General features: G+C 40.3%; 1 protein-coding gene across 17 annotated transcripts in view; it reads right to left on the bottom strand.

Annotated features, from left to right (window-relative positions):
• Window positions 1–22,158, bottom strand: part of NUP37 (nucleoporin 37) — a 34,177-nt gene that overhangs the window by 9,920 nt on the left and 2,099 nt on the right. For 9 of the 17 annotated variants that reach the window (XM_075939003.1, XM_006138027.4, XM_006138026.4 and 6 more), the window contains 4 exons: window positions 19,523–19,678; window positions 16,512–16,636; window positions 15,024–15,096; window positions 10,361–10,455 (listed from right to left, as the gene is read on the bottom strand). In XM_075939003.1, coding sequence (XP_075795118.1) covers window positions 10,361–10,455; window positions 15,024–15,096; window positions 16,512–16,636; window positions 19,523–19,678 — 449 coding nt within the window. Of the gene's footprint in view, window positions 1–10,360; window positions 10,456–15,023; window positions 15,097–16,511; window positions 16,637–19,522; window positions 19,735–22,158 lie in introns of all 17 variants that reach the window. The other 8 variants (XM_075939073.1, XM_025178964.2, XM_006138031.3 and 5 more) reach the window with 1 other exon arrangement.

Below are 22,158 nucleotides of genomic sequence, written 5' to 3'. Positions count from 1 at the left end.
AAATCTATATAGTATAGTGTGAAAACACATAAAAGACAAGATTTCATGATCTGTGAGGCATTTTTCATGGCTGTGAATTTGGTAGGGGCCTAGCAATGAGGCTGTAGCAAGGCCCGCCTCTTCCCCCTCCCCACCCTCTCCGTCTCCAAAGCAAATACAATATTGTGTTAAATGTAAACTACTAAAAAATAAAGAGAGAGCAATGTTTTTTTCTGCTTAGTAAAGTTTCAAAGCTGTATTAAGTCAATGTTCATGTGTAAACTTTTGAAACAGCCATGTTTTGTTTACAAACATTTCAGAGTTACAACCCTTCATTCCCGAGAAGTTCATAACTATGAGTTTCTACTCTATGAAACATTGATATTTTCACAATAGAAGGTGAAATCTAAAGGTCCTGCCCCAGCAAAAGCTCTTTTCTCTTTAAAATCAATTGTATAATTATACGGGGATGATATTATGTTGCAAACGATACTGATTAAAAATGCAAGTTCAAACTGTGTGGACATGTAGATTCCTTACATATGCACCAGGCTATAAAATGAGAGTTCATAAGATTTTATGTAAAATGCTCTACATAGTCTTTTGAGTCTTACTGTTACATTGACTTCCAGGGTGCCTAAAATTTTAAATTTAAGAGATTTCAACACACTCCCAATAATACATCACAAGTCTAGACAAAACAGATACAAAGTAAAGTAAATACATTTAGTGAAGAATGTTAGCTTCCTATGTCAAACCACAGCAGCTCAAATATTTGTTTTCCTGGTAGAAATCATAGGGTTTCCAATCCTAATGGAGCAGTGTCTTTATTTAAAAAACTAACAAGTGTTTTAAAAAATTGAATATTTACTTGATTAGGTAATTTAGAAATGTATAATACTTTCTTCCACTGCCAGAATTTGTGCCTTGTAGATATTCCAAGTCAAATCAACACTCTTCATGTGTATTTACTGTGTGGGAGAGAATTATGATATAACTGAGGATGGTGAATCATTTTGGCAAAGGAAGCATGCCATCGTGTCTTCTTCCCAGCTGTGAATGAGGTTACTAGGTGTGGAGACACATTTATGCTCTCTTTTACTCTGTAAACAGCAAAGTGCTGTGCTTGTATTTGGTTTATTTTATGTTGAAAGGGTAGGATTAAGCACTTATCTTCCATGAATCCTATAGGACAGTGATTTTCAAACTACAGGTCGCAACCCAGTACTGGGGTGCGGAATGTCAGGCACTGGGTCTCATTGCTGCAGGGTGATCAATGGGGGTACTAAGGCAGGATACTGCCTGTCCAGGCACTGAAGACTTCACTGTGACCCAGAAGCAGCCAGCAGCAAGCCTGAATCCTAAGCAAGGGTGGGGAGCAGAAAAGCACATAAGGCTCTGTGCACTGCTCCTGCCCTCAGCACTAGCTCTGCACTCCCATTGGCTGGTGCCAAGAATCTGATGCTGGCTGCTTCTGGGATGTAGCATGGTCTGCAGTGGTAGAACAGGCAAGAAGCCTGGCTCAGCACCCCCACTGCATCGCTGACCTGGAGCTGCTTGAGGTAAGGCCCTCCTGTCCCATCCCCAAACCTGAAGCTCTCATCCTCATCCCCAGCCCAGAGCCCACACTTTAGTCAAATTATGTTGGGTCCTGGGCATCAACCATTTTCTTCAACTTGGTCATGAAAAAGAGTTTGAAAACCAGTTCTATACGAGAACAATATGACAGTCTGTTCTGCCCATTTCTCTTGCACATAAGAATAGGAATCACCTTGCTTAGTCCAAAAGGATTTACCCTCAAATAGGCAGGCATGCGCAGGTGTGCTATGCTGCCTGGCTTCCGATGTGGCTGATGCAGCAGGCTGCCCTGCGTGGCCCCCAGCCCTCCTGTAGGCCACCAACGTGGCAGGCTGCCTCCGCCAGATCTAGCTCCTGGCCCCCCTGGCAGGCTGAGGGAAGAGCAGCAGCCCCAGAGCTGGGGGGGGGGGGGGGGGCAGCAGCCCCAGAACCAGAGGGAGAGGGAGGGTAGCAGCCCCAGAGCCGAGGAGGGAGAGCAGCATCCCCAGAGTGTGTGTGTGTGTGCGCACGCACGCGTGGGAATGCTGCAATTCCACACTGTGGAGGGGAAAGAACAAAAAGACAAAAAAAAATTTTTTTTTAATCGTTTTTTAAAAAACAGTCTTTCTAAAAGCACACCAAAAAAGAGAAAAAATAAATTTTTCAACTACCAATTTAGGAGAAAGATTGGATGGCCAACAGTTAGCAACTACCTTGAATCGTACTTAGCCATCCAATCTTTCTCCTAAATTGGTATGTGAAGAATTTATTTTTACTCTTTTGGTGTGCTTTTAGAAAGATAGTCTTTTTAAAAAGCTTTTTCATTTTTTTTAATACATACTTTTTGATACTCGTTTACTAGCTCTCTGTGGTTCAATAAAGAAAGTAATAAACATGTAAAATTCAAAGCTTTGGCCAAACTGGATTGAAGTTAATCAATTATTGCCACCACACTAGCAGAAGTAAAATTTTGCTCTTCCTTTACTGTTTTCTTCACAGCTCCTGATCTTTTTCATTCATTTTGTACAAGTCTTTTTGTATCATTCAATAATCTTGGCTTTGGTTTTGTACTTACCTTAGAGACACAAGGTGGATGAGGTAAAAATCTTTTATTGGATCAATTTGTGTCAATAAAAGACACAAGCTTTTGAGCTAATATAAAGATATGCTTTGTCTATACATCAAAGATTAAAGCACAGTAGCAGCTGTGCTTTAATGTAGCAGCGTGATCATGACTAGAGTGCTGGGAGAGAGCTCTACCAGGGTGTGTCTAGACTACATGGCTCTGCCGACAGAGCCATGTAAACTGGTTTACCTGACAGTCAATGAAGCCGGGATTTAAATAATCCCCGCTTCATTAAAATAAAAATGGCTGCCGCTCTGTGCCAACAATCAGCTGATCCGGCACAGCACGGGAGTCTAGACGCGGATCGGTCAACAAGGGAAGCCTTTGTCAACTGCTCCTTACGGCAAAGCCATGTAGTCTAGATACACCCCTAGTGCTCCATGTAAACCACCTCCACAAAGTGCTGCAGCCGGGTTTACACTAGCTCTTTACAGCACTGCAATTTGCTGCACTCAGAGAGTGTTTATTCACCCTCCTGAGCCAGAAAGTTGCAGCACAGTAATGTGGCAGAGTAGCCTGTGAAATGCACTGTCACAGCTAAATACAAGGTGGAAGAGACTGTTTAATTTACAGAGTTAAGTCATTTCAAGGGACCATTAAATGTCAAGTGGTATGTTAGCTTGTTAACATATCTCCAATTATAGGAGAAGAGGGGAGCAAAAAAGAAAGAAGAGTGGGGGGGGGGGTATTAAGTGAATTACAATAAACAATCAACTCAGTGTCTCTATTTAGTCCTATGTAGCACTTTAAAGACTAACAAGATGGTTTATTAGATGATGAGCTTTCGTGGGCCAGACCCACTTTTTGATCTGAGGAAGTGGGTCTGGCCCACGAAAGCTCATCATCTAATAAACCATCTTGTTAGTCTTTAAAGTGCTACATAGTCCTGTATTTTGTTTCAGCTACACCAGACTAACACGGCTACATCTCTATCACTATTCTATTCAGTCCATGATTTTTGATATCCAGAAAACATATACATTTAAGCACCCAGGCTCATCCTTTAAAGGTGTTGTGTATGTTTCCTTTGAAGAGAAGGACTGAGAACTCAGCTATAGAGCGATCGCTTTGTGAAAAAAAGTGTTCTGTGACAGGTGATAGGGTGTATTAGTCATTTATCTGTGAGAGTTTATTGGACAGCCCAGTGATTGTCTCACTTCATTAGATGTATTTTATCAGAAATTGAGAAATTGGCTGGGGTTATAGTATTTCAGCTCCTTATATATTAACAAACTTCCTTCCTAATGTGAATTAAAAACTTAATTCTCTCAAAACTTTAAAATATTCTGTTTTTGAAAGACGATCATACTGAGAAACTGGTTTGTTTCTGCCAGTGATCTTAGAAAAAAAGTCCATGAGGTAGTTTTCAAACATATTAAATGTGATTATTTCATTTTTAAGGAATTTACAATCTAGAATAAAAGTTCTCACTACCACTTCATGATCCTCAGTATAAACCATAACAATGTCACACAGGAAATTCTTCACATTTCATTAAAATATCCAGTTACTTACAATTAATAACACAAAATTAACCCCAAATGTATCTTTCTGAATAACTTCACAATTAAAGCTTATTCAACTACCTTCAACTAAGTTCCAAAGCTTTGTTTCAGAAACTGCTTTTACTTTTTCAGGATTATCAGATACTGTACACAGGAAACAGGATTAAACTTGCATTATGACAACAAACAGCTTTTATTTCACTGCTAAGCAGCATAACATCTGGGGGACATATTAGGATGCAAACAACAACAAATGGGCAGAGTATTAGACTATGGAATCCAAAAATCAGGAAATATTTTCATTATGTCACAATATTTAATCTTATTCCAAGCCCTTCTCCATTGTAATCCATTACAATGCATAATAACCATCTTGGTGAATGGGCTCAGGAAGCCTTGGATTTGAAAAATCTCAGTCCTTAAAGAAGAAATGTTTTGGTTGCATTAGGAAAAGATATATCAATGCATTCCAGATACTGGAGGCAGTGTTCTGCCAGAATAAATAGGGTAAAGATAAAATAATACAAAATACAATAAAATCTGCTCATTTTTTAATTTTGGCAAAAAATAATGAATAATTTTGAACATGTGTTTTAAAGACTAAGTAAGAATGGTGAAAAAAATATTCAACATTGCAGGAGGCAGGAACAAATGAGGACATGGGCAGCAATTTTGTGTACACTATGGCCAAGAGTCTGTAATGTTTATTGAATTAACAAAATGACACCCAGGAACAACATGTCCTGGCAACAGTTTTAACAAAAGTGAAGGACAAGGCAAAGAAACAGCAATCCAGAGCCATTACTGGCTTTCTTTCATTTTGGTTTTTATAATACTGTGCAACCTAATGGTTCAAAGACCAAGTTGATCTACCAAGATTCATAGTGTTGGGCAGCCATGGGGAAAGCACTGAACACTGCACTAAATTTAGGAATTCCATCAAATCCATTCTCTAACAATGCAACACATCTTCCTGATGTCAATCCTTGTCCCACATGTCTTCACATACAGGAAGCTAATCTAACCCTTGCGGCCAAGATGCACTAGCAAAATCAGTAGCCATGTAAAACAAAAAGAAGACTGACTCTGATGACCCACACAAATTCCTAGAGTCTCTGACAATGGAACAGCCTGCACCTGGGCATGAATAGTCCAAAATGAATGGAAGTGAGAAATTATGTGATATATAACTGCAAAGCAATACCACAGACAAACAAAAACAGGGAGAATGAGGCTGATATATACAGTGGGAGCTGTTCTGTGTGGTGCGTGATTTATCATGGGAATTATTTTTAAAGTTTCACAACGTAACAATCATGATTAGCATTTATTCTGGGTATGATACCTGCCTCTGTGACCCTCTGTTACTTGTTGTGATTTTACCATTACATTTTCACATTTAAAAAAAATATTTTCTCTCTTCTTCTGTGCAAAAACCTCACCCAAAGAACAAAGGAAATTGCCTGACATTACACAAGGAAAATCATGCTGACAAATTCACAAAGTAAAACTGAAAAATCCAGAAAAACACTATCCTGAAAACTTCCAAGGTCTCCTATTCATCTACATCTTAGGTAAAAAAAAGTACACAATGACACTTTTATAATCAACAGCATCCCTTTAAATTGATATACAAACTATTCTCAGAGATCATTTTTACCACAGAGGTGTAGCTACCTCTGGAATGAATGGAATCACCTGTAAGATACAAATGTTTAGGAAAGGAAGTCCAGCAGAATACTGCCTCTTAATGGATTTAATTTAATTAAATAGAAATTCTCAACATTTGTAACAGAAAAAAGAAATGTATTCGTGGACCCCTCTCCTTTTGTTCATGACTCCACATACTACTGCTGCAACTGCTTTCTTGGAAAAATCAGTTTATTAATTCTTATTTAGATTTTGCAGCTGGAAATAAGGGGGTACCTACATCATGGACTCCCAGTAAGTGCTACAGTTTGGGAATTGTTGAACTACAGGACTTATTCTACCCAGATTGACACAGAAGAGTACCACCAAATGAATCACCAAAGCAGCACCTTGACTTTTACTGGATGTCTTCCATCCAAGAATTGGGAAGGAGCATTCCTGATATTCAGACAGTATAATAGCAGTAAGCTTTAGTGAAGTCCATGAAAGTTGTATACTGAGAATTATTGTATTAATGATGGCGATTACTTGTTGCCAAGTATGATCATCTTCCATGGGAGTTGTGGACCCTTAGGAGACTGACAAGGCCAATCCTTGAACCACAAGTTCTGTTACAGTGAAGACAGATGTTTCTAGGTACAGTGGAGGGGTGTTGACCATGACTAGAAGCCAGTCTCCCCTTCCTCCTGGGCCTCTTTCTCTTCAGCTTGTCGGTGGGAAAATTAAAAATGCAGGGAGCCATTGCGTAGGACTTGTCTCCATTTTGAGTGTTCCTGGGTGAGTGTCTCCCAAGTTAACAACATCAATGTTGCATTTCAAGTTATCCAATCTTCAGCAAGTCCTTATAATGCTTCTGTTCTCCTCCCACTTTACGGTATCCTTCTTTCAGCTAAGAAAATGACCTGTTTTGGCAGGTAGTGGTCTGGCATTGAACAACGTGACCAGTCCAGCAAAGTTGTTGACAGATTATTATTTTCTGATAGCAGTGGTGTTTGCCTCTTACACTGATATTAGTGCACCTGTTTTCCCATTTGATCTTCAAGATCTTGCAGGAGGCAGCATTGATGATACCTCTCAAGGACTTTCAAGTGATGTCTGTATGTTGTCCAGGTTTCAGCCCCATACAATAATGTTGGAAAAATAACAGCTTGAGAGACAAGAAGTTTGGTGTCTCTTTAAATGTCATGATCTTCAAAAACCCTGTGCCATAAACAAGCAAAGGCTGCACTGGCACAGCTCAGACGATTTTGGATTTCCACATCAATATCTGCCTTGGATGAAAGATAACTTCCAAGAAAGAGAAAATGAATGACTTTCTCCAGTGCCTTTCCAGTGATTTTAATAGATAGGACGTATGGTACCTCATTTGGAGAGGGCTGATGGAGCACTTTGGTCTTCTTGATGTTGAGGGTGAAACCAAGACATGCATTAGCATCAGCAAACACATTCAAGATAGTCTGAAGATCTCTCTCAGAGTGGGAGAAAACTGCACTATCATCAGCATACTGAAGTGCCATGATAGATGTGGTGGAAATCTTAATTTCAGTCTGCTAAGCCTAAACAGCTTTCCATCCATTCTGTAGATGATTTCAATGCTAGCTGGGAGCTTCCCAGCAATTAGGTAGAAAATGACGGCAATAAAGACCACAGACATAATTGGGGCAATGATACAGCCCTGTTTGACTGCTGTTTGTACTTTGAAAGGTTCACTCTGGGAGCCAGTGCTGCTCAGAATAGTCGCTTTCATGTTGTTATGAAGCAACTTTAGGACACTGATATGTATTTATCAGGACATCCAATCTTTTAAAATACAGTCCAAAGGGCACACAGTGATTCACTGTCAAAGGCTTTAGTTAGATCAATAAAAGCCACATACAGTGGTCGGTTTTGCTCCTGACACTTTTCTTGCAGCTGCCATTCAATGAAGATCGTATCCGCAGTTCAACAACATGGTTGGAAGCCACTCTGTGACTGTGGTAAAATTTCTTCTGACAGGGGCCAAAGATGGGCTGCAAGGACCTGTGCCAGAACTTTGCCTGCAATAGCAAGGAGAAAGATACCACGATAGATTCCACAGTCCGCTTTATCACCTTTGTTAAAGACGGTTACAATCAAGGCGTCCCTCATTTCACTGGGTATCTCCTCCTTTATCCAAATTTTAAGGATAAGCAGGCTAAGCTGCCAAATTAACTCTTCTTCACCATCTTTAAAGATTTCAGCAGGGATCCCATCTGGACCTGCTGCCTTGTTCTTCATCTGCTTCGTGGCATTGTATACCTCATGCAAACTGAGAGGGTCTCTAAAGTCATCCCTAGAGGGTTGTTGGGGGATCTGCCCAAGAACTTCAGAGAAGATGAAAGAAGAGCATTGTTCGTATCTCTAAAGGACATACTGAAAAGTCTAGCAATATCCCTGAACACTAGAAACTGTATTCTTTTTGTGTTCTTGTACTAATTGCCCTAGTATTGCATCTCATATCCATTTCAACAGATGCCCTATTCCTAGAGCAGCTGATAGTTATTTTCACGTTTTTGTTGAAGAGGCAAATTGTACAGCAAATTAAGTAGGATCTTCATTAATACTGACATGGCCTTTGTAAACTCTGGATTTGCACTCACTTTTGATTTTTGAAGTATAGCTCTATATTCAATTTTTAAATGAAAATGTTATCTTCATTCTCTATGTTTCTATTCCATGCATGGAAAAATAGAACTCTCAGATGGCCAAATACTTCCCAGTTCTTCCTATAGCTGTTATTCAGACTTTATGGTGGATAAAGTTGCTCTCATATATTTTACAGCGATTGAGTTCAAATTTCAGTGGTGTTATATTTTTATTTAAAACATTTTATTTTTTATTCTTTTGGTGTTAAGTGGATTACTACAATTTAAACAATTCTTTCTTTCATCCCTAAATATGCTGTATTACATAGAAATATTTAAACAACTCTTTGCTGAAGAAACACCTAGTACTACTCTATTTTAATTTAAAAAAAAAAAAACACACAACCAAGAACATGTCTTAATTTCTCTTAAAAGTGCCATTTTAAAAAGACTTGTTATATGTTTGGAAAAAATACAAAACCTGTCTAGTGACCAAGCTAATATTGAATTCCTGAATTCCCAGTAGGCATTACTTTAACACAGCGAAGCCCACTGTATGAAATAAATGCCTTTCCTCACAGAGGTAAAGAGCTCTTAGCCTTTGATTTATATTTATTAAATCTTCTATTGAGTTTTTTTTCAAGCTAAAAGACAGACCAAAATCTCATCCAAAATGATAAATTAGAAAGCCCAGCTATTGTGCATTAAAGCAAGACACATTTAAAAAAGAATTCCATTAGAAAAGGATTGCCTAGCTATTTAAATAGTCATGTTTAACAAAATTCAATTAGGAATAATGTGGCTCCCCTCTCAGAGTTTAGAATTCCTATTCTAGGTTTATAAACCCTATAAATATCTTAATTTAAAAGAGTAATGGTTTTCCAATATTGCTGATTTAAAAAAAAAAAAAAAAAAAAAGGTATGCTGGATTTTTAGTGAATGCTAATTACGTGTGAGAGACAGAAAGTTGTATCAGGTATAATAAAGCATCGCATTAATTTTTTGCTTATGGTTTGATTTGTCAGAATTTTTTTACCAAGAATCCTAAAGGCCAAAATCTCAGGTGGTGTAAATCAGTGTAGTTCAGCTTAAGTTACTGAAGCAGTGATGATCTTTTCAAGAGTACGTTACATATAGCACACTGACTTTTAACTTTATTTGTTTCTAGCTTCACATATGGAAATTCACTTCCATTCTTTTAAATGTAGAAATCAGGAACAGAGGTTATTTTGGGTGTTATTTGGCTACTCATCTAAAGAGTGATTGTTGCATGAGTAACTAAAAACCACAAAACACAGTTATCTTAAATTACATAAATCACAAGTCCTGACATTTACCTGTTGCATTGTAGGGAACCGAGGAAGAGTATCTTTGCTTGCTATATCTACATTGCTGTGACAGCCTCTGGTACAGTAGAGGTGCGTCTACACTGGCAAAACTTGCCAGCTGTCTACACTGGCTGCATGAATTTGCACAAGAGTACTGACATTGTAATGTACAAAATCAGTGCTTCTTGCGCAAATACTTTCATGCTCCCGCTCGGGAAAATGCCCTCTTGCGCAAGAATACTTGCGCAAGAGGGCCAGTGTAGGGAAGAACTGTTTTGCGCAAAAAAGCACCGATGGCTAAAATGGCGATTGGGGCTTTCTTACGCAAAATTGCGTCTAGATTGGCCACGGATGCTTTTGTGCAAAAGCACTTTTTGCGCAAAAGCATCCATGCCAATCTAGATGCGCTTTTGCGGAAATACTTTTAATGGAAAAACTTTTCAGTTAAAAGTATTTCTGCAAAATCATGCCAGTCTAGACGCAGCGTAGGATAGGTACTAGGCTCTCTTTCCCTAAACCTACTGGACTGGCTAGCAAGAGATAGCTTCCCTCCTCAATGGAGCCATCTAAGGCAGTCTAGCTTTTCAACTGCATTGTAAACAGAATACATACCTGCAGGTGTGATCATCACTCACACTTGCAATATCTTGACCTTCTTTAGGGGCAAACACCAGATCATTAATGTAATCTGAATGGCCATCAAAGATCTGTCAATGAGAACAAAGAAATATTCTCATATTTCTCTCTAGATATAACAAAGTTTCCCCTGCCTGGTAACAGAATAATGTCATTAGGCTTGCAGGTTGCGAAAGTGTCCAAAGAGAGGGGGGGAGGCGAGCATAGTGAGCATGAGGCACAGCCTGCTAGTAAGTTATAAAAATAATAATTCTGAAACAGTAATATCTGAATATTCCAGAGGCTTCTACAATGTAGTTGAGAATTGCTATAGGAAAAGTATACATATTTAAAACGAAGTCAGGGTTCTACAGTTAGGAGTAGAAACTTAAAATTACAACAGTGAGTACTTAGTCCTGAATTAACTTTGGGTACGTCTACACAGCAACATTATTTCAAAATAACGCTAGTTATTTTGAAACAACTTAGTCTGCATCTACACAGCAGGAAGTTATTTCTAAATAATGTTGAAATACTGTCAAGCAAGAGGACTTCTTACTCTGACTACTGTAACCCTCATTGTACAAGGAGTAAGGGAAGTTGGATGAAGAGAGCTGTTTCGAAATAAGTGCTGTGTAGACACTCCCAATTTAGAAATAAACTCAATTTGTGTAGCTTATTTTGAGTTAAGCCCTGCTGTGTAGGCGCACCCTTTGTATGTTATTAGTAGGGATGTAACAGAGTAATCGATTAGTTGATTAACTGATAAGCAAAAGATTACCGGTTAATGCTACTGACTATACACATTTAAATGGAGAGCCTCAGCGGGTAACCTACCCCTGCTGGGCTCTTCATTTAAAATATAGTAGGAGCTGGGCAGGTAGCCTGGCTTCCTATTACATTAAAGCTGCAGAGCTGCAGTGGGGGTAGCTCCCGGACCTGGCGCAAGCCGGGTCTGAGCCATAGTTAGGGGAACTCCTAGACTTGGTGCGAGCTGGCAGCTTTAACTTCCCTACTATCAACTGCACGATTAGTGAATTACCTGCTTCTTAACAGCCCTAGTTATGAGACCACGTTGGTAACTGGTTGGTTTTAATATTTTTATTTCAAAACAGCAAGATTTATCCACACAGGATACTGGTTGTTTAGCAGCACAGAATTGAATAAAAACAACCCACTTCTGTTACTAATAAAAAGTTAGTGGACTAGCCTAAAAAAATCCTACATATCACATACACAACAGCCAGAGATTCATTTCCAGGGTCAATTCTGCACAAGTGCTTCATTTTAGGACTTCCATATGCAAAACTGTTCTATAAAGAGATATCAATACTTTCAAATACATGAGGCTCCAATCTTGCAAAGGCTTAAACAGATGTTTAATTTTAAGCACATGTATAATAAGTCTGTGCATGACTGGGGTCTTAGATATAGGGTTTCCAAAGTAAAACAAAGTTTAATTCTCTCTAGCAACTATATGAACTAATTTGGATATACTTCAAACTCTATGTCTGGGTTCTAAATGATACAGCTCACCCAACCTCAAAATCTGATTTATATTCAGTTTTATGTAATTAACTACACTTATGATCTTTTAACTAAAATTCAATATAAAAGTTTAAAAAGAGTATCAGGGGAGAAATATTTGGTATGTGCCTAGAGTTTACATTCAATGTCCTTGCCCTCACCTTTGTGCTCAAGGGCTGCTGCAATTTCCCCCTTATGGGTGGCATAGGGAAAAATATAACAAAAAACAAAAACAAAAAAAACCCCAACAAAATGTGCCCACAAAGGCTTTATAATTAAAAAAACAAAAATGGCTTAGAAGTTAGTCAGATTAATCACATTCTTTAACCGCTTTTGCATGTTTTGTGTATCTCTGTAGTCCCTTGTCATGTAAAATGTTTGCTATGTTGAATCAAAATCCTCCATAGGTCCACTTTAAATTTTGACATCCAGCTATATGCAACAGGTAGTTTTCAGTCAAATATAATTAGGAAACTGGGATATCAAGTTAAAAAAAACAACAGCTGAACATGAGATTGTCTGATCCTGGCTGTGCAACAAGTCCTGAGCATCTATCATGTTTTAGGACTGTGCTGTGTCTTACAGAAGTTCGACTTTTTTTCGCTAGCACAAACTGATAAGATTCCCTTGGTGGGCACTGTCAGCAACTTGGACACCACACTTCATGTTATTTTTTGCTTACAGGAGGGTAAAATGAAAGAAAAATATAACACAAAAATGTATTTATGTAGTTATTTACACAATACGTGTAGGAGCAGCAATGCTATTAGGCATGAAGATATAAGGTAGAATATTAAGAAGTCGAAAATGCTTAAGTCCTTTTTGAAAATGAGCTTTGGAGCCTAAGTTACATAGGCATTAAAAAACATGTAGATAAAATTTCCACAAAACAAGTTTCTAAAGCAGACATATGAGTCACTGCTGCAGGTGGTGGCACTACCTTCAAAGCTGGGTGGCTGGAGAGTAGTAGTTGCCGACCAGGCGTCCATCTTTTGAAGTGGCACCACTGCCTTTAGCAGCACAGAATTACTGGTGGCAATACCAACCTGTTTACTTCTGCACTGCTACTGGCAGTGGTGCTGCCTTCAATATTGGGTGCTAGAACACTCTCCAGTCTACCAAGTTCTTAAGGTACAGCAGCTTCTCACTCCCCCACCCCTGGAATACATTCTACACCCCCCAGTTTGACAATCTCGGCCTTATAAAAATGGAACAAAAATGGTGTATTTATTAATATTCTTTGATATAAGTATTTGTTTCCATATAGCTTCACAAAAAAGCAACTGTTGGTCCAAGAATGCATCTGTCAGAATTGCCTAAAATTATGGTATGAAGCAGGTGTAGCAAACCTTTTTTCGGTTGGAGGCCACTAAGCCACAGAAAAATCAGTTGGGGGATGCCACATGCACATGAGAAGGAGAAAAAAAATCCCACCACAAATGTTGACTCCAACGGAGAAGAAGAAAAAGACACTCATTTCGCTTCTCTCAAGCTCCGGCCCCACAGAAGAGTGGGGGGTAGAGGGTGTGGCCAGAAGGTAGAATGCAGAAGTGGGCTGTGGGTGGTGATGGTGTGGAGTCTGGATGGGAGGCATAGTGCAGGAGCGGGGTGGAGGAAAGGATGTGGGCTCTGGGCAAAAGATAGGGTGCAGGAGCAGGTTAGGGATTGCGCGGTGCTAGGGATGTGAGTGACTAGATGACTACCTGATAAGCTTATGCTTACTGGATAGTCAAGTCGTCACTCAACTAGTCGCTTCCCCCCTCTTGCTGCCTCTATCAGAGAGAGGCAGCAAGTGGGGGGAAGAGGGGAGACAAAAGCATCCCTACTGCTGAGCCGCTCCCTTTGAAATGTAGAAGAGCTGCCTGCGGCTCTTGTACATTTCAAAGGAAGAGGCGCAGCAGGATAGTGAGCACCCCCCTTATTGACTAATTGAGTAGTCAATGGAAATTCCATCGACTACTCGATTAATTGATTAATCAAAATTTAACATCTCTAGGAGGTACAGGATCTGGGCAGGAGGGAAGTTGCTGGAGTAGTCTGGGGTTGCACAAGCGGTCTGAGGGTGGGGATGCAGGGCATGGGCAGCAGCTGGGGTGCAAGAGCAGGGTGGCGTCTAGGCAGGCCAGTTCTGGGGGTGGGGGTGTGTATGAGGCACAGCTCCCGAAGGGGTGAGGCAGTGCAGGTGGCTCCACGTGATGCTACACATTACAGGGAAGTGCTCCCTTCAGGCACTGCCCCCACCACTCCCACTGGCTAGGATTCCCAGCCGATGGGAGCAATGGGAGGGAGAGGGGGGTACATGCAGCATGCAAAGCCTTTTCTCCCCCTACCAAGCAGAGGCTTAGGGCTTGCCCCCGCCGTGAGGCTCAGAGCTGGCATTTGTGTTTCAGCCACGGTGTCCCTGCATGGTTGGAGTGCCAGCGCTGGTTTGCCCCACTACGGGCACAGGTTGTCCTGAGCCTCACAGGCCGATCAAGGTAGGCCACATGCCAGATCTGGCTTGCAGGCCATAGGTTCCCCACCCCTGGTATAAAGTGACAACACTGATTTCAGTATTAATGCTTTCAATTTTGATGACTAGAGGATGTGAAACTTAAAAGTTGCCATGAAAACAGAAATTAATGATTTCCAACCATTCTTAAATAAACATTAATGCTGTATACCTAATTTATACTCACTTGATAATGCTTTCCTTTATAGAACTTTCCTAAAGAAAGCTTAGATATTAAAAATATTAATATGAACTTTTGCCCCCAGCTTTCTGTATGTAACAGAATACTTTTACTACCCCACTTCAAGCGCATATGTTGACAGTATGTCCTCAACTCATTTTAGTCCAAGCATATATATTTACCTGCTTACTGTTCCAGAGTTCTGTTAAATTCAGTTATGCTGTCATTTTTTTTCTATTAAGTAGTACAAAATAGCAATAAATTGTAATTACTTGTTACACCTTTCCTTCTTTAATGTGCTGATTAAATGCTTTCAGGTATTAGGATGCATTCTGTGTTGTGGCTTATAGTAGCAGATTTGTGTATAGTACAATTATAGTTAGCTAGCTTTTATAACACAGATTAAATTCTGATAGAAGCTGAAAGTGTACCCATTATTAGAATTTATTTTTCTTTCTTACTTTATATTCATTCTTATCCTGGAGATCTGAAGTGAATAGTCTTAACTTTCTATCAGCAGCTGCAGTACAAAATCTAGAATAATCAGGAGGAAAAAAACCTTCAGTCATTTCACACCTGCCAAATTTCCATCCCAAATTAAATTAAAGAGTCAGTTCATTTTGCAGAAGGAAATTCAGATTATGCCCTAGAAAATGGAAATAATTCCATATTGAAATTCCCTTTTGGCAATAACAGTCTTTACAGTGATAACTGGAATGCAGTGTATTGTAGCTGCATGTCAAGTAGCAAGGATACTTTATATTGAAAGAAAACTATCCAATTAGCCCAGTCACATAAGTGACATAATGAATCAACTAGGGATGTGAACGACTAGTTGACTATCCGATAAGCAAACACTTATCGGATAGTCGACATACTAGTTGACTAATTGCTTCCCCCCCATTTGCTGTTTCTATGAAAAAGAGGCAGCAAGGGGGGAGAATTAAAGGGGGTGGTTCAAAGCAGTGGTTCAAAGTGGGGAATCCCCAGCTGGCCCAGGTTGTATGCGGTGTTTCAAAGCAGCAGCGCAACATGGAGCCCAGGGTCAGCTGGGGACAGAGTGGGGACTCAAACTCCATGTGGCGCTGCCATTTTGAAATGCTGCAGAGAGCACGGGACCAGCAGGGAACTGCTTGACTCCCCTGCTGGCCCCATGCTCCCTGAAGCACTTTCACTTTTGAAGTGCAGCAACAGCCTGTTGTTACACTTCAGAGGCGAAGGTGCCCTTATTGACTAATCGAATAGTCGATGCAAATTACACCGACTATTCGATTAGACAATTAATCTAAATGTAACATCCCTAGAATCAACTGTGAAACCTTTGCAAATAGTCAGTTATAATTAGTATTTGCATTAATGTTACTGGTGGTAGTCAAATAGCTGGAGAAGTTAAACCATTTATAATAGCAATTGAAGGAGAGCCTAATGTAAGTTCATAAAGCAATTTCTAGCGTGCTTTAATAGAGGTTTAAAACAGACAAATTGTATTAACAAAAACATATTAGATTTGGCATTTGTTTGTTCAGGCTTAAGAAAAGTAAAAACCAGGTTTCATGCTCTTTTACTGCAGCCCCATAGTCTGTGGTTTTACAAATAACATTTAAATCTTGCCTGACATTCTACAGTACAAGCCAGAATATTTCATCCAGATCTAATGTGGACCCGATTGTTGTGTAATGCCCTATTCTGAAGGACTCCAAGCAGAAGTCTTTTAAGACAAACTACAAGGTTAATTACATTTTATTTACACCCACTTTTATATTAATCATTATGACTAATTTGCAACTGAATCATTCTTTGCAAAAAGTAAACATTAACTGAAGCCAAATGGTGAAATCCTGGTCCCACTAAAGTAAATGTATTCAAAGAATCTAACTTTAGTTTTGTATAAAGTATTACGAGATGGACAAAAAAAAAGTTGTTTTTGTATTTAAATGTTTTAAAAATACCTTATCTGGGGAGGTAAAGCATCCAGTCTGGTTTCTGGACTCCATGCTATGGCATCAACTCTGATCCCATGATGAAATGTTCTTAGGGTCTCATACTGTATTCCTTCCACTTCTGCATCCTCCTCCTAAATACATAAAAGATTGTTAATAAGTTAAGAGGGAAAATGGTATCCTATTATTGATCATCCAAACAAGCCCTTAAATTCTAGATTAGCTTGAATTAAGTCCAGAGTTGTGCTGACCAAAAATTACTATTTGACTGCTTTTCTATAATATAAGTTCCTCCTGGCAGGGACACTGTTTTTCAATATGCCTAAACAGTGGCAAATCACACTCTGGGTTATTTTACAATAAAAACAAAACAACACAACAACAACAATAATGATAATAAAAATAATATTCAGTAACTTGTGATACATATGTGAGTGGTAGATCTCAGTTCAGTTTCTAGTGAATAAGGAAGTATATCACAAAGTCTACATTGCAATTCACATCTGTTAGTGGACTCAAGACAGAAATGTAAAAACTGTAAATAGGCACAAAGAGTGAGACTGTAACTCTTAGATGGTAATTCCACAGGCTTCAGACATATTACCCAAAGGATATGGAAAAGTTTGGACTGCATATGATCTTTGAATGCAAATACAGGATTTTTTTTTTTCAAATGTTGTCCATTAGAACCTTTGACAAGACCTAAGAAATCAAAGCAGTATAATAAGGTCAGTAGTTTTCCAAGCTAACTTGTTTCCAAGTTAATTACTGAATGTTGTTAAATGTGTGGAGAACTGCTATCATCCAACAGATGAAATAAAGGTAAATCCTGAACTATGCGATAAAAAGTATTCAAGTTAATCATGGAAACTGATAGAAAAAAGAACTGCTGAACTAGTTCAACTACTATAAGCTGAAGAAAATAATTTTAATATATTGTTATTATTGCTCATGCATTTGATGTCAATCACATATAGCCAAGTGCAAAGATTTTAGAAATTTGATTCAAGGATAAAAAGCTCCCCCATAGGTTTTCAAGCATGTACATTGAAAAGAAACCTAACACTATAAGATAATTTGTGCCCCTTTTAAAAACAATTAGTATTACTTGATTATTTATGTACTTATGGGATCATAAAACAACATCTTATAGTTTTATCCAGCAATTTGCCATCAATAATGATGCAGAATGTTTAGAAGTAAAGTTAGTTAAATAAAACTGTTCCTACTTGTAAAATTCTGAAGGTCAATGTAGATAAAGCAATGTGAGAATTTTAAACATGCATGCCATCCATTTGATAGATTTTGTGGAATTTTTCCATGTTTGGTAGGAATACTTCAGAATTTTATTCAGATCTGCAGCACTGCTCTTTTAGCATTCATTTCAAACCAACCTACTCCACTAAACAAAGCCTTTGCAACTTTAAATGCTTCTTTTATCTCAATTATAAAATTAACTAGTAGATGAGGCCCATCGTTGACCAGGCAAAGTCATTTTGTATATGTATAGGCTACACTTACACGAAAGTTCAAGAAATTAAATATACATAATAGAACTTTTTATTAACGTGCTTGCAAAAGGAAAATAAAAGTAAAAGAACAGTTTTAAATTTGTGGGACTTCAACTTCAAACATTATTAATTTTATCATACATAATAAATTTGAACAGAAACCCGTAAAGCTTCCATTACTCTTTCCATAACTAATTTGAATTATTTTGTGATTTGTAACAGTAAAAATGTTCTTTGCTCTAAAATGACAGTTGAATAGGCAACTTGATTTTAATTCTGTTAGCAAATATTTTATTAACTCTAATCATAATAGTCAGGGCTCGACAAACTGCAGCAAAATTCACTTGCCAGCCCCGCACTGTATATGCGCCAGACCCGCATTGCGCATGTGTGCGCCGCTGGTGAAGGGGGCAACCGGCTGAAATCTACTCGCCATGGGCAAGTAGATACACTGATTTGTTGAGCCCTGATAATAGTTATGACTTTTTTCTGATAAACACAAAAATAAATATTTAAACCTTTCACCCAGCATATCTTGGTGTAAAAAGTAGTGCATTCAGCTAATTTAAGTGGCAGTATTGTTTATGCAAAATTTGGTATTTCTAGGTAATTGCAAAGTGGGACTTTATTTCACACAAACAAAATCCGCAAACTCTTCAAAATATATTGTATATATACACAATTTAAGTAAAAATGAAATTTTAGCACTTTTTTTTTTTTTTTTTTAAAGAAGTGAGTCTGGAACGGACATTCCATCATCAGTGATTTGCAACAGGGATCAGTAAACTTTAGTTCCTGGCCTATCATGGTAAGCTGCCAGTGTGTTAGCATATTTTTTTATACCTGGCATTTCTGGAGGCCTGGACCTCCTCAACTCCCAGTGACTGAGATTCACCATTCCTGGCCAATGAGATGCAAGAAGTTATGCGGGCTGAGGGACATGCTGGCTGTCATTTCCTGTTGCTACCATTGGCCGGGAACGGCGAATCAGATTCACTGAAGAGCTACAGGGCTCTTATGTTTGAAGATACTCCAGATAAGCAAAATATCCCAGCACGCCAGCATTTTGCCAACCACTGAAATACAGGGTCGGCTTATGAAAGGGTAGTAGTGTTTTGCCATTTTTACCAATCCACCATCTTGGGAGGTTGACTTATAAACGAAAGGCTAATGAATGAGTAAATACAGTTTAAACTGTGCCCCAGCACACTGCAGGTAGGGGCTGCTCCGGCATCCGGGACAGTGCAACCCCTGACTGTGACGGAGGGAGGGAAGGAGAGCGTTTCAGCTGGGATGGAGCGCCCTGCTCCCTCGCTTGCCCTCCTTTAATCAGTTAACCAATGCTTAACTAGTTAGCCAATTCAATAGGATTTTATATCCCTAATCTAAACACAGACCCATTATAAAAAAAGCACAAGTGGTTTTGTTCCAACATGCTATTTTATCAGTGCCTCTTGATTCATCATTAAAATCAGGAATTAAAAAAAAATTTGATAAAAACATACTAACCTGAAATCTGCAAGTTCCAATAACTACATAATTATTGCCACCATATGCAATTAGGGAACCTATGTCTCCACTATCAAATGGATTGAATTCTACCACATGCACATAATCCTCACAATCCACAGTGTAGGTAGCATTTCGAGAAGAGTCTTGCTTCATCTTCAACAATAAAAATCAAGTTAGCACTGAGGTAACTTCTTTGGTAGGACAAAGATCTATATATCAAAACAAACATATACATATAGAATCTGCCACAGTAGTGTATCAAAACACAACATTCATTTTTCAGTATATACTAGGGGTATGAAAGGGTAACCAGTTTACCTGTAGGCATCACCCTTCGTAGGTGATGCTTACCGGACACTGGTTAACCAGTATCTGGGAGCAGTCCCATGGGAGTCAGGAGCTGCCCTTCCCCCTCCTCCCCCACTGCACAGGGAGTAGGAGACAAAGCAAGATGTGCACGGCTGCTGACTCCTGATGCTGGTCCCCCATGCAAGGGAGCTGGCAGCGGGAGTCAGGCACCTTGTGCATGGGGGAGAGGGGAGTATGGGAGCAGAAGCCATCTCCCCCCCACCCCATGGCTGCTGGCTTCTGCTGCTGGCCCCCCACAGGAGGAAGGGGACAGCAGCAGTCTGCTTAATCAGTTAATCTTAATGTTTAACTGATTAATTGGGATTTTACATCTCTAGTACCAAGTTTTAACACTCTCTCCACTTCCACCCCTCAATAAATCAATATTCAGTAAAGATACTCCTTCAATATAAAGCTCTAAAACCAGATGAAACAATATTTCCAACAAATTTGTTGAGTACAGGCAGTCCCCGGGTTACGTACAAGATAGGGACTGTAGGTTTGTTCTTAAGTTGAATCTGTATGTAAGTCGGAACTGGTGTCCAGATTCAGACACTGCTGAAACTGACCGCCAGTTCTGACTTACATACAGAATCAACTTAAGAACCCCAGGCATCCCCAAATCAGCTGCTGCTGAAACTGATCAGCAGCTGATTCCAGGAAGCCCGGGGCAGAGCAACTCTGCCTGGGGCTTCCTGTAGTCAGCGCTGGTCAGTTTCAGCAGAAGCTGACTTGGGGACGCCTGGGGCAGAGCAGCTGGGGTGCTGCTGGGTTGCTCCAGTAGCGCCACTCCTGGGTGCTAATGGACCAACCTAGCAGCACCCCATCTGCTCTGCCCCAGGCGTCCTGATTCAGCCGCTGCTGAAACTGACCAGCAGCGGCTGAATCAGGACCTGGGGCAGAGCAGCTGGGGTGCTGCCGGGGTGGTCCAGTAGTGCCCAGAGCGGGCGCTGCAGGACCAATCGGCAGCACCCCAGCTGCTCTGCCCCAGAGTCCAAAACAAAAGCCTGGTCTGCTGGGGGGGAGGGGGAGCACACTAGCTGCCCCCCCCCCCAGCAGACCAGGGACACGGGGAGCAAAGCCTCAGAGGCGCGGGGAACCGCCGCTGCTGCCGCTTCAATCTGGGTGCCTGTGGTCTGCTGGGGACCATCCCCAGCAGACCACAGGCTCCCGGACTGAAGCCGCAGCCGCGGGGGGGTCCCGCGCCTCTGAGGCTTTGCCAGAGCAAAGCCTCAGAGGCGCGGGAACCCGCCCGGTGCCCCTGGTCTGCTGGAGACGGTCTCCAGCAGACCAGGGGCACCGGAGCAGCTTATGAACGGGGCTTTCTCGCCCCGACTTCCGGGGCGAGAAAGCCCCGTTTGTAAGTGCGGATCCGACGTAAGTCGGGGACTGCCTGTATTACCAATTCAGATCTGCTGTAAAACTAGTGGTTACATGTAGTTTGAGACAGTTTTCTTTATCCAGTCCACTAGCATTCAACAGTTTACACTGATGTGGAGGAATCCTCACATTTCCAATATATTCAAATCCCTAAGCAAAGTATATATATGAATTTTAGAGATCTCAGGGAGTTTTTCATGTGAGTAAAGGACAAAAATCTTCCCTGCCCCACTCTAGTGCAGAGGATAACTACATTTTAGTGGTGCTACTTAATTTTATAAGCACACTTGGCTTAAAGATACTCCAAAAATGCAAAATAAATGTCAGAAAACAGAACTGTAAGGCTTATTCTATACTATGAAATAAGGCTGATGCAAGTTGTCTTGTGTCAATGTTATCTACGCATGTGTCTAGATTTGTCTCTGATGGACAAATGCACATTATTAATCCAGACATAGTCAGTTGGCCTTCTGAGCTCCTCTCTGCTTTCAGTGAGGAAAAAGGCAAATGATGGATGCACTTCTCACAGTTCCTTGGAATAAGGCAGTGGTCACCAACCAGTAGATCAGGATCTACTGGCAGATCTTGGAACCTTTGACAGGTGATCCTGAGAGGTTTGGCCAGAAGGCTATCAAGTGCTGACACTTCCTCTGCCCCTCTCAGCACTGCTGGGTTGCTCTTGCCCTCTGCCTTGAAGGTGCTCCTCACCTCTGGGAGTCTCCTGCTTGCTGTGCAGGGCATGGAAAGAAGAAGGGGGACTGCTGATGTTAGGGTGCCCCTCCCCCCACCCTGTACTCCCATCTCAACAGAGCAGAGGGGGGCAGAAATGGAGAGTTTGCTGGCTGCTTTTGGAAGTGGTGCAGGGCCAGGGCAGGATGTGAGCCTGCCTTAGTCCCTTTTACCAC

Source organism: Pelodiscus sinensis, chromosome 1 (assembly GCF_049634645.1).
Source record: "Pelodiscus sinensis isolate JC-2024 chromosome 1, ASM4963464v1, whole genome shotgun sequence".
NCBI lineage: Eukaryota > Metazoa > Chordata > Testudines > Trionychidae > Pelodiscus > Pelodiscus sinensis.
Note: the sequence above shows the minus strand (reverse complement) of the source record. Positions and strands in the feature narration are given on the sequence as shown.